This window comes from Liolophura sinensis, chromosome 9, assembly GCF_032854445.1.
Source record: "Liolophura sinensis isolate JHLJ2023 chromosome 9, CUHK_Ljap_v2, whole genome shotgun sequence".
NCBI lineage: Eukaryota > Metazoa > Mollusca > Polyplacophora > Chitonida > Chitonidae > Liolophura > Liolophura sinensis.
In genome coordinates, this window is record NC_088303.1 from 31,888,824 (window position 1) to 31,904,435 (window position 15,612).

The 15,612-nt window shown below is 38.0% G+C and overlaps 1 protein-coding gene across 1 annotated transcript; it reads right to left on the reverse strand.

Annotated features, from left to right (window-relative positions):
- Positions 1-222: 222 nt before the first annotated feature.
- Positions 223-15,458, reverse strand: LOC135474661 (cytochrome b5-like). The gene is made up of 6 exons (XM_064754199.1): positions 15,188-15,458; positions 13,302-13,338; positions 8,796-8,887; positions 8,271-8,297; positions 2,676-2,719; positions 223-1,187 (listed from the first exon to the last, which is right to left on the reverse strand). Exons 1-6 carry the CDS (start codon positions 15,311-15,313, stop codon positions 1,100-1,102), a joined length of 414 nt encoding a protein of 137 aa, XP_064610269.1. The 5' UTR covers positions 15,314-15,458; the 3' UTR covers positions 223-1,099.
- Positions 15,459-15,612: the final 154 nt, after the last annotated feature.

A 15,612-nucleotide genomic window follows, 5' to 3' on the forward strand; every position in this document is an offset into this window, starting at 1 on the left:
TAAACTCACATCAACCACACTGGCGACCGGCTCCTGGGCCATTACACCGCACTGGCGTGCTTATCACCTTGGCCCCCATGAATGCTTGTGGTCACTTACATTGAACTCAGATATCTCATCACAAAGTTATGTTAGTTTTCTCTGCTGATCAAAACTGGGTGGTAACCTGATTTGTTTCTATCTGAAATGTAACTGCTGAACAGAAACACAAACAAGAAAGGATAAAATTTTAATCGCTTCTCTTTATTTAGCATAGATGTGTTTGGATAAAGCAGCAAATTCTTGAAGAATAAAGCCTACACGTGTGTTTCTGACACTACGTCAACAAGTACATTATTTACGGTTTGCAAAGGCTTCAATCATCTTTAACTGTATACTGCTGTTTTGTAAATGAAAATCTGCCAAGAGTCCATATTTGCAAGAAACTGCACAATTAATTCATCATCTATGTAGCTTACATTCACAGATTCTGCTAGAGGCAATCAGCTGGGTACAGCATAACATGATTACTGGTATGTCAGCTGTGGTAAACATTAAAGAAATATTAAAAAATATTCTTATTGAAAAATCAGCACAACTGTTACAAATCAATATAGGCTATATAAATGTCAACTGTCTGAAATAAACAAATAAAATGCAAATCAAGAGATGCTCCTCAGGGAAGCTCATACGCTGGAAATTATGACTGATGTACTGTTAAAATGATAACCACAAATGTTAATGTACATATAGTGTGGGAATAGCGGAAACCCAGGTAGTGGTATGGTGATGGGGTTATCTCCCCTTGTGATAGGGGTTATCTCCCCTGGTCGTGCTACCCGATAACTACGTTTTGGACATGACATCATCTGCACAAACACAAAAATTATACTGCATACACATGGTTCTCGAGGACACTGGATTGCACAGGCTCACCCATTAACAGAACACCATTAAAAATTATTTATAAGTGAGCCAAGTATTGGTTATAGAATCAAAAAGACATTATCCTTCCAGTTTTTTTCTATTGGACCCTACATAGAGACTCCCATGACTCCAACTGAGCCAAAACTGTAATCAAATCAAGTGATTATAATTTGTATAAAGGTCTAATTAATATTCATGATGTAGCAGGAGCCAAAACCAATCGGTAGAGGAGAGCAGCTGCAATTGCCACACCCAGTGGGAGGAGCCAACTTGTCCAGGAACTAAAAACAGAAAGAAAGAGATAATATTGTGAAAATCTGGGATTCAGGTACACAAAAAATTTAGCAAAATGATGCACATACATTTTTAAATGGGGATTATTTGTTATCTGATTAGTGTTTAACATTGCAGTCAATGATTTTTCAGTTGGGTTTGTAAATTGTAGAAAATGTAGTAACGAGTACCCAGAGTAATCCACCGTCCTTTGTTTGTTTTTTTTTTTGCTGTTGTTTTGAATGCGAGGACAAATGATCATTTTTCTTTTTTTCTTCACATATATATATCTTATAATATTAAAGGCCAAAAAAAAAAAAAAAACCATCATACACTGTCCTGGAAAATAGTTCAACTTATTTTATTTACCCTTTTTGTAACTCATTATTTAAAATATAGGATTCTAATGTGGTCTGTCTGGACAGAGGGTATCAATGACGTCCCTCCTAGTTCATATACACACAGAACTTAAGCGTAAGTGAGCAGTGTTGAAGCAGTGGTTGAAATTACTCTATAAAAAAGTCACTTGGTACATGTATTTCTTTAAGCGTTTTACGTCAATATCGGGTGTATCTGCCCTGAGCCTGGATAATAGCCTGAACCCTTCTCCTCATACAACCTGTCAGCCTCCTGATACTCTAAAGGGGAAGTCGCTGCCATTCCTCATGCGAGGCAGCTTCCACTTGGGCCTGATCATGTACAGGTGGATCACTTGCTTGAACACGACAACCATCTGGCCCAATTAGGAGCTGCCTTGCACAAGGAATGGCAACAACTTTCCTTTCCGAATAACAGGAGGCTGAGAAGCAGTATGAGGACAAGGGTTTAGTTTGTCAAGTCTGGTGAACAGAAACTGACAAAAAAACACTTTAAGAGATATCAAGTGATGTTTTTGCTGAGTAATTTCAACTGCTGCTCACTCCAGAGGTCCATACTTGTAACGTCAATTTTTCACATCAAAACCAGTGATGATAGAAATGCATGTGTGTTGTCATTAAAACATGTGGATTTCAATCATTCTGTCTTTTTTCAGCAGCCAAAGAGTCACACAATTCACAATCAATCACAATTTACACTATTTTGATACAGAAGAACATGTGTACAAAATCGCCACAGGAAGGGGGGGGGATTTAATTAAGTTCTTTGTGTATAGCTTGAAATAGTTCTTTTCACCGTCCATTCACCGCTAAATACTGATGTGTGTGGCAACAATGAAGCAACAAGCTAACAGCAACAAGTTAACAGCAACAGTGCAGCAACAAGCTAATATGATGTCACTGGTCACAATATGGTCAGAAAAGGACACCACTGATTCAAATGCCATTTGCTAGGTAGAAGAATATTCTAAAAAAAAATATCGTTCTAATGTCCTGGACAGAATTTAATGTTTTTTTCTGAAGTATACTTATGGTATCTTTGTCTTTTATATAATGGTATTAAAAATAATGTGTTTTAGTCACTGACTTGCACACACAGTGATTTGAAAACATACTTACTTCGAAGAGTCAGAATCAGGTACACTGGGGCCTGTGTTTGTTTTCTGGGAAAAATAACAAAACAACAAATTTACTGAAGAGTTTTGAAAGTGGAAATTCCACAGATGATCATAAAACATAAAGCTGGAGGATTCAGTCCCGAGCTGCATTTGGCAACTTAGATGTACATGTATTATGCTAATGTAGACTTGAAAGACAACATTTACTTGTGGTGTGCCAGCAAGTTGCAAATGGTCTTGGGTTTCCCCCTGGGCTCGGCCTACCTCATTTAATCATGCCATAATGCTGGCTGCCATCGCATAGAAGCGAAACAGTCTTGGGTACTCCGTGTATGTAGAGTACCATTCAAATAAATAAACAAAATAAATAAAGGCAGAACTTCACAGGTACATGTACGGCTGGAGAGCAAGCCAGCATAAGCAGGAATTGAACCCACAGTGATCGCACTGGTGAGAGGCTCCTGTACTGCTGTGTTCATTACGGGTACAGCTGATGTACTTGTAAGTCAGAAAAATATATCTCCACAGTGTACTCCTGTACGCCACACAACATGCCTACTGCATCTTTAGTCTTTGCTGTGCAGGATTTCCATAACACAGACTCAATCTTAATGACAGCCATCTAAGGTTAACCTAAAATGACCATATTGTGCTGGGATTAAAGACTTCTCCAACATCAACCCATCTCCCCATGCTGTTTCTGGTGCATTCAAGTGCCCAGCAGAGTTTCCATCATGGTTCATGCCCCAGCTACACAGTCACATGCCACGCATACAACACACCTGTATGGGGAGTTAACAGTGAAGTGGAAAGTTGTAATCTTCAAGGGAACTTTCACCCTGACGTCTATAGATTATAGCTCCATGGGACAATACAATTTATGGAAAAGTTGCAAAAAAAATTGATTTAAGCACAGGGAAGTGAAAAATTGTAATCCTCAGGACCAATTTTCCATCTGATAACAATTTATGGCAAAGTTGCAAAATTGATTTAAGCACAGGGAAGTGGAAAATTGTATTCCTCAGGACCAATTTTCCCTCTGATGCATATAGATTATAACGCCATAAGGCAACAAGATTTATGGGAAAGGTAACAACATTGATTTAGGCTCAGGGAAGTGGAAAATTGTAATCTTCAGGACCAATTTTCCATCTGATGTCTATAGATTATAATGCCATAAGACAACAAGATTTATGGTAATGGTAACAATATTGATTTAGGCACATGAAGCGGAAAATTGTAATCTTCAGGACCAATTTTCCATCTGACGTCTATGGATTATAACGCCATAAGGCAACATGATTTATGAGGAAGGTAACAACATTGATTTAGGCACAAGGAAGTGAAAAGTTGTAATCCTCAGGACCAATTTTCCCTCTGATGTCTATAGATTATAATGCCATAAGGCAACAAGATTTATGAGAAAGGTAACAACATTGATTTAGGCACAAGGAAGTGAAAAGTTGTAATCCTCAGGACCAATTTTCCCTCTGATGTCTATAGATTATAACGCCATAAGGCAACAAGATTTATAAGAAAGGTAACAACATTGATTTAGGCTCAGGGAAGTGAAAAATTGTAATCCTCAGGACCAATTTTCCCTCTGATGCCTATAGATTATAACGCCATAAGGCAACAAGATTTATGAGAAAGGTAACAACATTGATTTAGGCACATGAAGTGGAAAATTGTAATCCTCAGGACCAATTTTCCCTCTGACTTCTATAGATTATAACGCGATAAGGCAACAAGATTTATGGTAATGGTAACAATATTGATTTAGGCACATGAAGTGGAAAATTGTAATCTTCAGGACCAATTTTCCCTCTGACGTCTATGGATTATAACACCATAAGGCAACAAGATTTATGAGAAAGGTAACAACATTGATTTAGGCACAAGGAAGTGAAAAGTTGTAATCCTCAGGACCAATTTTCCCTCTGATGTCTATAGATTATAACGCCATAAGGCAACAAGATTTATAAGAAAGGTAACAACATTGATTTAGGCTCAGGGAAGTGGAAAATTGTAATCCTCAGGACCAATTTTCCATCTGACGACGATTTATGGCAAAGTTGCAAAACTGATTTAGGCCCAGGATCAAGAAGCGATCTTTTACAAAGACAACATTTTAATCATTAAATTTGACATGTTCCTTTCTGTTGTTTTAGTTGAAATTTTTGGCACAATAACTTACCCAGAATTTACGCAATATTTTTATGATATATTTTGACCTGGTTACATGAGAAATAATTTTAAAGTGATTTCAAATTTTGAATTTCAGTCTAAGATCGCTTCATGATCCTGGGGCAAGACCTCAGTTTCACTTTGTACATGTAAATCAATATTTCTTAAGCTTCATTCGTCATTGTTTGACCTTATGGCCATTTGCTGTGAATCCTTAACCTTTTCAACCACTAAAGCCCTTTTTTTCAGTGGAATTTATGCATACCCTTATTATGAAAATGATGTTGAAAATGATTCCTTTGTGTTACAATTCAACAGAATTATCATGGAGGAGAGGGGGGGCAGTTCGGTGCGGCGGGGGGGGGGGCAGTTCTGTTCGGGGCAGACATGAACAAACGCATGTTTCAAGGGTGTGAAGAATCTACATGAACTTTGTGGTGTTTTTGGTGTATGAAGTCTATCCTACCCTCAAATGAAGAATCTGTTCAGCCAGGCTTACAGGATTGCACAGAATGATCTCCATTTCTGAAACAGGAGAATGGCCACTGTACAACATGCGGGGGGGGAAAGAACATATTCTGTGCAAGGCATGAGCCGCTAACTATGCTTGCTTTACATCACTGTGCCAACCACTACACAACCTTGACCTCTGGAGCCTGTGTGAGGCAGGTGGTCTTATCTAGGCTTAGCCTCACCCTTGCATGGGCCTATTTGATCACCATTTATGAATAAAATTGTTGCAGGTAATGGTTAAAAACATGTTTTATGCACCTTAGATAAAGAGAATGCATGTTTAAACAAAAGGTATTGTGAGAAATAAAGGTTGAAACAGTTTTTGTGTTTTCCGGCATCACTTCCAGCTTCATCACTGTGACCTCTGAACTCTGTGTTGTTTAAGATTTCTGTACAAAACTTGCTAGTAGTGGCAGTAATGTAAAACAAAAGCAGAGGGCGGCACATGCCCTGTTACGAGTATGAGGAAGGGAGGGGAAGAATGGCGAGGAGGAAGGTCAGCTTTTTTTCTCAACTACCAAGACCACAACATGGCATTCCCTAACTAAACACTTCAGAAAATTCCAATGGTGGCATGTCACAATATTCCACTAGTATTGGTGAAATTATTCAACTGAATTTTCAACATGTAAAAGGCATGTTTGATTTGCCAAACGGTCTTGGGGAAAGTCAAAAAAGCTGTCATGACATATTTTCTTTTTTTTCTTTTCTCAGCAATTGCAATATCTACAGGAAGTCACGCAGCAGACCTTGCTGATTCTGGAAGCTTTGGCTATAGCTATACCAAAGCAAGTAAAGAGTTGTTCTTGCTGAGGCGACTGTTGACTGACTAGTCTTTACTCTGACATGCACATAAACTCATCATTGTTTTGCATGAAGTTGAAGATTGCTTAAATACTAAATACCAAAGCAAAGAGTCCTTTTCTTTGCAGTTATATCTCAACACTACACAGCTTCTCATGACCAGACTTCTGAGAACTGCTGGTACAGGCTACACTCCATGATTTATGCTTCTGGGTCAGACAAACATAATCCTGTGCTATTTTCAGCTATGTTCTATTTTGCCTATTGAGGCTTATTGAGGCATTTATCCTTTTTCTGCTTGTTGGGTGGTATCATTTTGTAGCGAAGGCTTCAGTTTTATTCCAAGTATAAACTGGTGTGTTTTTTGTGAAATGGAGGTGAACGCGCACCAGGCATTAGTGATAAGTATTGGCTGGCCAGCCTATGACTTCGGATTTCCCTAACCTATCAGGAATTTGAGAGGATTTATTTCAGGGGACCAGGTGTTCGCATATTTAGGGACATTGCTAAAAGGACAAACATGTCATAGCAATGCTCACTATTCAACAGCACCTCTGTTATTAACATGAATTATGTCTCATGCGCAAGATGCACTGTTTATGGATGATAAAAACATGCACAGCAAGTACATTATGCCAGGAGAGCTACAGTGTAAAGGGGCACAACTCTGCAGACTTTTCCACAGTAAACCGTCATCTGGTATGGAAAGTAGATATATATTTTAATACAATATAGGTAATATGATGCACTATTATGGTAAAGGAAACAGTTCAAACCAATCCAGTGAATACTTTTGATTAAACTTCCCTAGCCTCAACCACACCTGTCCATGATGCTACCATACTGGTTATTAAACAAAATACAGGTAAATCCAGATAGTCAAAGATGGGCTCTGATGCACAAGGAAAATGACTGCAGAAATTAAGTGCCCTAGTAAACAATATGATTTATTCGTGCATTACTACTTGGTAGTTTGGAGACGTAGGACAGGATCATGCTTAGATGGCAAGCTAAGAAGCTGAGATGAGGGAGAACCTGCTACCTGTAAGAGCAAGTGATCACATCTTACCTCTGAGGCCTGATCGACTAACTGACTGACTTAACTCTGGTGACAGGAGGGAGAGGAGGGTCAATATTAAGTAAACAACTCAAATAATAAATTTACAATAAACTGATGACATGGGATGACAAAAGCGACAACACATCATGTCCACTAATGGTAATGAAGTACGAGTAGTGGAGACACCAGGGCAAGCAGGTTTTACATGTCTGTCTGAACCCAGTGACATTGAATTGTGGAGATGTAAAATAGGGCAAATTTTTAACTTACTCAAATAATATGACAAATTGCAGTCAAGTATCTTCTTAAATGGCAGTTTCTGCGCATAAGAATTAGCCAGTTAAGAGTTCCCTCTCCTTCAGGCTCTGCACATGGGGGAGGGCAAATCTACAGTGTATGTAGGGAACTTTTGGCTTGAGTTCAATGTGGAATTTCTCTGTGTCATTCCTTATTCTTCACTACTATAAGTATGCCCTGGGCATCTATCCAAAGAGTACACCGCACTTCACACTATAATGTGAATACATGTAGTACTTACGCTAGTTATTTTAGTGGAAGTTTCACCCCTTTTCAGTGAACTAATAAGTTCAAAGAAAATGTGGAGAATAAAAACTCTGCATAGAAATAAGTCTATGCAATCTACACTTACATGTAAAGGTACGGGGGAAATAACATACCAAGGACAAAGGTACACAGTTTTTATCCACAGAGCCTTAACCTGACAAATGGCCTCCACAAAATTAAATCTCAGACAAAAAGTAGTTTGATGGACAAACACTAGAGCAATTCATAAGCATAAAGCACTCATATACAGTAATAAGCCCTTGCACCACTTCAACTCCTGAAATGCAGCACACCAAAATTGGCTTGCAACTGTTCTTTCCAAAATTACCTCATTGCAAACTTACACATACATGTATAAATGTAACTCCAACTCACTGCACCAAAGTACCCATAACATGTACCAACGTAATTACACCAAAAATACACAATTTCACATGCACAAAGATACACTTCTCTATGTTATTTTACCTGGTGTTGTTTTGAAGTCCTGTCATCCTAAAAACAGAAAGGTAAAATGTTATTCCATATCCATTATATGTATGATTAACAAACAACTATCCAGTTAGTCCAAAATCATTTGCAAATATGCTCTTAAAAACTACAGAAAGTAACCTTTCCTATGTTATGAATTTTCAGTAAACCAAATTATTGAATCAAAATATCAAAAGATCAAAATAATATCACAGTTGTTTGCAAGTTATATGGACAAGCAGACAGATGAACATTTTTTAAATTTCAATTTATCTGGAATTTAAACATTTAGGCTTACTAAGGTACAGTATGTATGATTCAAATAAAAAGCTAAATTAATTGAATTAAATTACGTTCAAATGCAGTCAAAGCGTCAGTCAAAGAATTAAAGTGATAATCCCTTAACATGCTTATCTCCAATCTTAATATCTACTGACAATTAGACAGTCGCTATCTGCACACATCAGCTGCTGAAACATAATCATTATTGTAGAGAATGCAGTCACTGCAGTAGCCACTCACTGCGTGCAACTCCCCGATCAGATACGTTTTCATCAATTCCCGCGCATCAGTGGAGTGACCCACATCTTCAAATGCCTCTGTCCCATCACAACCTGAAACATACACAATATTGCACTGCATAACCATCATTAAATCTTTCACCCCAAAATACTAACATTTTACATTTTTGTGAAGTTAACAAAACTTTTTTTCCAGCTAAATTATTTTTTTTTTCATGTTGATTAGTTCCTTTATAGTTGACTCCTACATAGATTTTCATGAGCCCCAAAACACATGCACCTGTGCTCCTTTATTTCAATCAGCCTCTTTAGACCCCCTCAAAAGCAATGACTCTTTCATCCAAGCCATCCTTTCACCAACACAAGCCTTTAATGCAATATACCCTATAGAACAGCATTCGCACCAACCTATGTTTCCATTTCATTTCCAAGTATGTTATGCCAGGACTGCCTAGCTAACTGTATGTATTTATATCATAGGATTGCCTAGCTAACTGTATGTATTTATATCATAGGATTACCTAGCAAACTGTATGCATTTATATCATAGGATTGCCTAGCAAACTCTATGTATTTATACCATAGGATTGCCTAGCAAACTGTATGTATTTTTATCATAGGATTGCCTAGCAAACTGTATGTATTTATATCATAGGATTGCCTAGCTAACTGTATGTATTTATATCATAGGATTGCCTAGCTAACTGTATGTATTTATACCATAGGATTGCCTAGCAAACTGTATGTATTTATATCAGTACATCATTTTGTTACCCTTGACACACGTTTCATTTATCTGACTGATGTTTCGACACAGATGAGCATACAGGCCAAAAGCATATTGGTTAAATTCATAAGGGTAAAACTTTAACCAGATTCTGAAGGCAGTAGTTTTAAGCCAAGAAATGTACCACTTGGCTGCAAATAAATATATACATGTAAAACATTAAAATATAGATTTTCATACCTAAATATTTTCATTTGAGTATTTTAATACCTCAAAACACTAAAGAATTTTAAATCATACATTAATAAAATGTACATAACTGTGATACACCATTCAAAACTATAAATATTTCAAGTATATTGCATGAAAATCTCCACAAAAAAAAAATAAATAAATAAATTGCCTCAAAAACTGTTGTTTCTACACTTTACAAAATACATCTAAATCAACATGGCTATATTAGTAATCTAGTTGCTTGTCTGAGGTAAATTATTGCAGGCATACTTATACTCAAGTGCTGAGTCTTAGCTGTAAGGTTTAGATTGGACCAGTTTATATATGTGGGGTTGGATCAGTCCAGGGTGAAGAATAAAACACACATTTATTATTGGGCATGTCCATATACAGAAAGCCGGTCAGAAAGTAAGAACAGGCATTTGACCTACATATTTTTATAACAACCCAACTAGTGTGACAGTGCTTCATTTTGCTAACTTCACCCAAACAGATGTGGTTTACCGCTGGCTAAAGAGTACGACAAGACTAATATAGACATAAACATAATTTATAATGATAATAGTAACATAATTTATGATGATAACAGTAAGCTGATTTTGTGTTGTAATCATTCTGAAAGTATTACAAAGGTAATACATGTTCCATAGTGGTTTAAGCAGTTAAAATAATACAGCCACGTGTACATGTATGTCAAAGCCCATGAGAGAGCAAAAACCGCTATAATGGACGCCACGACTTGAAACTCAAACATGATCTGTGACTTGCCATTTTGAAACTAAGTACCGAGTTTCAATATTCAGTCTCATGAACCGCCGAATAATTCAGGAAACTGCCAAAAACAGAACAAAAACAGAATATTGTGACAAGTGGACTGGATGAAACTGGTCAGTAATTGATCACTGTGAAGCCATGTATATGTATCAAGTTTCATTTCACTATGACCGACCTTTTCAAAAATAGTTTGGTAACTGAGTCATGATGAGGTCCCCTCTGGTACTGAAATATATTGCCAATATGTGAAGTAAAGTATGTGTGTAGTAAAGTATATGGGTGCACTACCTGTTGTGACCAATCCAACAGGTAACATGTATTTCATACTACATGTATATACATGACCAGAGAGAACCCTACATAAGCTTCAGTCCTAATTTTTGATCATATTCCATGTATTTCTTAACATTAAAGTTTGCCAGAATCTTAAATCACTTATCAACTGTGACGACTTCCACCATAATGCTCTCCATCGGTTGTAAAAAGTGAAATATTCTTGAGTCCTGCATAAACAACAATTAAATAAATAAATAAACAAATAAATCAATAAATCTTGTATATGGGATGAAATTACATCACAATGGGCAAATTTTACAGGAACTGCCAATGATTTTGTTTTTGAGGAATCATGTGCAGTGTACCAGGGAGTGAGTGAGTGAGTGCTTGGGGTTTAACATCGTACTCAACAATTTTTCAGTCGTATGACGACGAAGGAATCTTTAGAGTGCATGTACGTGTAACGTGCCTCCTTGTAGCAGGATGGATTTCCACCGCTCTTTTATTTAGTGCTGCTTCACTGAGACGACTTACCGAAGGCAAGTAAGCCGCCCCGCCCGAGCCATTATACTGATACAGGTCAACCAGTCGTTGCACTATCCCCTTCATGCTGAACGCCAAGCGAGGAAGTTACAACTTCCTCTTTTAAAGTCTTAGGTGTGACTTGATCAAGGATTGATCCTGGATCTACTGGTCCCAAAGCGGACGCTCTACCAACTGTGCTATCCGGGCCGGTCAGTGTACCAGGGAGGTGTAATTTTTAATTACTTGATAAAAACTTCAAAATGCATATTTACCCTCCTTTCTTGATAGTTATACCATACATGTACCTTACGCACATAGAGAGATGTGAAGACCACTGTCTAAAAAATGTACAAATAAATTTGGAGAAATCATTCCCATTTGGGACATTACTGGCTGCAAATTGGGAAACAGACCACTGGAAATATGGCCAAATATTGGCACTTGCAGCATGGGTAGAATATGCGCTGTAAATCCTCGTAATGACATTGTCTGGGTTGTAGCAACATAACAGACGATGTCAACTACGAGATAAGTTACGAAAAATTGATTTACGAAGTTTTGTGACAGTGTGTCATGGTATAGGGAAAAGTTTGCAAATGAGAAAAGCCACTGCTGTCCAGAACTGGTAACAGATGTCATGTGAAATGTGTTGTATGAACAACTACAAGAACAGCTGTTGACACCGACAAACACAACCCCAAATCACAGTGCGGAGGATATGTTGTCCCACACCCGCGATATAAACATCCTCAATGGTCAGACCAATTCATAACAACTATCCCAATATTATTTGCTTAAAACAAACGGCACTTAAAAACATCACCTGTAACTTTTTATTTATTTATTTAGCCGAAATGTGACATTATCAGACTGGTTCTAAACTGAGTTCTCAAGAACATTTCACCTGTAAAACAGAGGTCTGGTTTATGGAAATTTATAAAAAAAATCTTTATAAAAGATTTATATAGATTAAATTAAATTAACCCCGTCAAATTAACCTAACTAGAACTGCCTGCAGTTTCATGACTTCCAAGCAGTCTTCACAATTGATTTCAGCTTCTGCTTCAGAAGAGAGCAGCTTGAGACATGATGATGTTGTAACAATTGATCAGCTGCAAAGCCATGCTGTTAAGATACACAGCCTGTTTTGGGAAATCATGGCCACTTAATTATCAATAAGCGTCAATAACGTTCAGATATTAAGCGGCAGTTTTGGTGGCAGGGGTTTTGGTTAGCGACCTGCAGCCAGATACACCCAGGACTGCACAGTGCCATGTCTATCAAAATAATGTATCTATATTGTGTATAAAGTGTATCTTCCAACAGGGTCTTCTTCTGGTTTTAATTATGGATTGTAGACTACATAAAGGGTTGAAGGCCTTTAGAGCCCTAGAGTACATGTAAGTCATATATGGGCCAGACAGTCATTGATGGGTGTCAGGGCACACATATTTTTCAAATGGTCAGATGTAACCTGCAGGTTAGAATTAAATTTCTAAATGAATATTTTTCTACAATGCAAAAGATTATCACAGATCTTAAGGTATGTTCTATAAGGTGAATTAGGCCATGCTAAAGGCATCAGTGTTGGTTAAGCCATGTTCACAATTCTTGTCAACTCGTCAAATTTGACAAGTGCAATGGAAGAAGGACAAGTCTATTCTGTGCGCTGTATTTGTATCCTGTAAACGTGGCTATACTGGGCAAGTAATCGGAGAACAACGGTATCCTAGTAATGCAGGAAACAAACACAAGTTACCCTAACTGTTACCCTCGTGGAGTTCCTCATTTCCCTGTTGGAAGGGGTAAAAAAAAGCTGATTATGTTCAGGACTATTTATGTAACTGTGTCAAGCAATCTTTCCTCTGGAGTTCAGTTAACATGTCCCTGTACAAATGTTTTAAGGTATTCTTTATGTTTTTCGAGCTGTCACATTTAATTCTGTCCCTGAAAAAATAAGAAATATCTCACCTGCTTGTTCTAATAACACCTCCTCCCCACCGGGATGCTGTAAGGACAAACACAGAGTTTAGATACACACAGTGTTGTAAAATACATGTATATACTACATACAAGTACATGCATGTTTGGAAACAACCTTAGGCACTTCTTCTGTGTCTGCTGTAAAAGTACAGGCCTCCACAAATATGCACGCTATAATTTCGGTGGCCTCACATTTATTCCTTAGCAGGCTACCCTAATTCTTCTAATTTTGGGGGCAGATATTCGTAGTGCTGAGAAGAAGAATATTTCATTTCTTTCCTGGCTCATTGGAAAAGTAAAAATATGAGCATGTTGTTCATTAGATGGTCTAACCATGGGAGAAAGAAAAAAGTAAATAGCCCTGAGCACTACAATTACACGTATACTGGCTAAAAAGAGCAGACCAGATGTACCAAAAATTAGATGAAATAGGGTAATGCCCTCAGTACAGTTCATTTGAAGCCTGAAACCGCTTTTCACCATACAAATCATTGTTGGCAGGTTTTTGTTTTACCATGGGATGATGATCTTCCACTCCGCCAAGGTACTAAGGAATAAATGAAAGGTGACCAAAATTGCAGTGCTCATATTTGTGAAGGTAAGTATTTTTGCAGGAGACATACGCAAAGTGCCTGAGAAGCGCGACGGCGGTACTGTTGTATTTCTTTAACCTTTTCACATGTTTGCAAGGTGTTTATTCAAGCATACACTGAAGGCATTATTCTGTGTAGATGATAAAATTGTGAATTTTTCGTGAAACCCTGAAACTTGCCAATACAACCACTGCAGTTCTGTCTCAAAAATCAAATTAAAAATGTCCATAAATTGCACCATCAGTGGCTCTTTCATACATGTATGTGGAAAGGTTGAGAGCATGCCAAGAAAAACATGTGGAATCTTGTATGACTCCACTGGAATGACATCAAAATCTAGGAGCAAAAATTGGCAGAGGCAGCCATAAATGTGTAAGATTCACAAGGAACACGTAACGCTGTTTACACGCGCAGTTAACCTTCCCTATCCAGCCCAAAGTGGCTATTTCAGTGCCTCTCTTTGTACTGGGTTGGTTGAGTATTACAGCCACAGAGGCAGCCTATGGTAAGCCAAACACTGATTCACGTCACGTCTGATTAAGTCCTTTCTAAACCGTGTCTGCAGTCCAAAACTGGTGTCATCTGTGGCTCTTACCTGTCAGCTCACCCACAAATGCATATTTCACTCACTTATTCACAACACAACAACCTACTTCAAACCAAGTCTGCCATCAAGCATGTCTTTTCAGGGTTAACGCCCATGTGCCATTCAGGAACGACAACTTTTGGTGAAAGCAAAATGGTTGGTGCTTCAGCAGTGACAGTCTCATGATTTCAAAGAGCCACAGTTGATGCCTGTTTTGGACTGCAGACATCATTTAGAAAGGACTGATCAGACATGGCGTGAATGGTGTGTAAGGTTTACCATAGGTTGCCGTAATACTCCGTAAACCAGTTTGAAGCAAGAGAGGAGTTGAAACAGCCACCTGGAGCTATTCCCTAGCATATACGTCCACCGAGTGACCTATACCTATACCACTGAATCTTGTACTTCACCAATGCAGTGACAGAAAAATACAAGACTGAAGGCGGTGTCAAGTAGAACTAAGGCTGATGCAACGTGGGTGGTTATTGCAGTATAACTACTACTTTGGCATATAAAATTTATTAACAGCTGGAATTCAAATAACTGAACATCAGCTGTTTTGCACAAAAACAATGGTGACAAAAACATAAAATACGGAATAAGGTGTTTTTACGTCGTTCAAAATGGCACTCGTTGGATTCCTGTCAGGGCATTTTCAGTGCACGTTGTTGTTGCAGCATGTGTGTCGGACTCACCTCTTCCAAAAACTTGGTCACGTCGTAAACTTGATCGTGGATAATCAACCAAGTCGACTTTGAATCTTTGTGCGACTTTACTTCCTCCAGACGGATAGTTTTAAGACTTGAGCTTCCTTCGGACATTTTGAAATCTGTGCAATCCACCGAAAAATGACACGGCTAGTTACGCTTTCTGCCTTCCCAACCTAAAAGCACCTGTCTTCGAATGACACGGGGTTGGAGAGTACAATTTACCGTACCAAATCTATTTTGCGCAAATATCGCATTTATACACTAGAGAACAGACAACATGCTTTGGTATTGTTTGTTCTTTTGCGTAATTTGCAGCAAATGCTACATTTATATTAATCTTTGAACAGATTTGTACTCATCTAAATGACAGCTTTTAAGCAGAGAGTATTCATCGTGACATCAGAGGCGAG

Bases quoted from the DNA above. Each gene is read 5' to 3' on its own strand.
- LOC135474661 (XM_064754199.1), bottom strand. From the start codon at position 15,313: ATGTCCGAAGGAAGCTCAAGTCTTAAAACTATCCGTCTGGAGGAAGTA. The intron at 13,339-15,187 runs GTGAGTCCGACA...TTGTCCTTACAG, and splicing joins TGACCAAGTTTTTGGAAGAG to CATCCCGGTGGGGAGGAGGT. The intron at 8,298-8,795 runs GTGAGTGGCTAC...TTCTGTTTTTAG, and splicing joins TGATCGGGGAGTTGCACGCA to GATGACAGGACTTCAAAACA.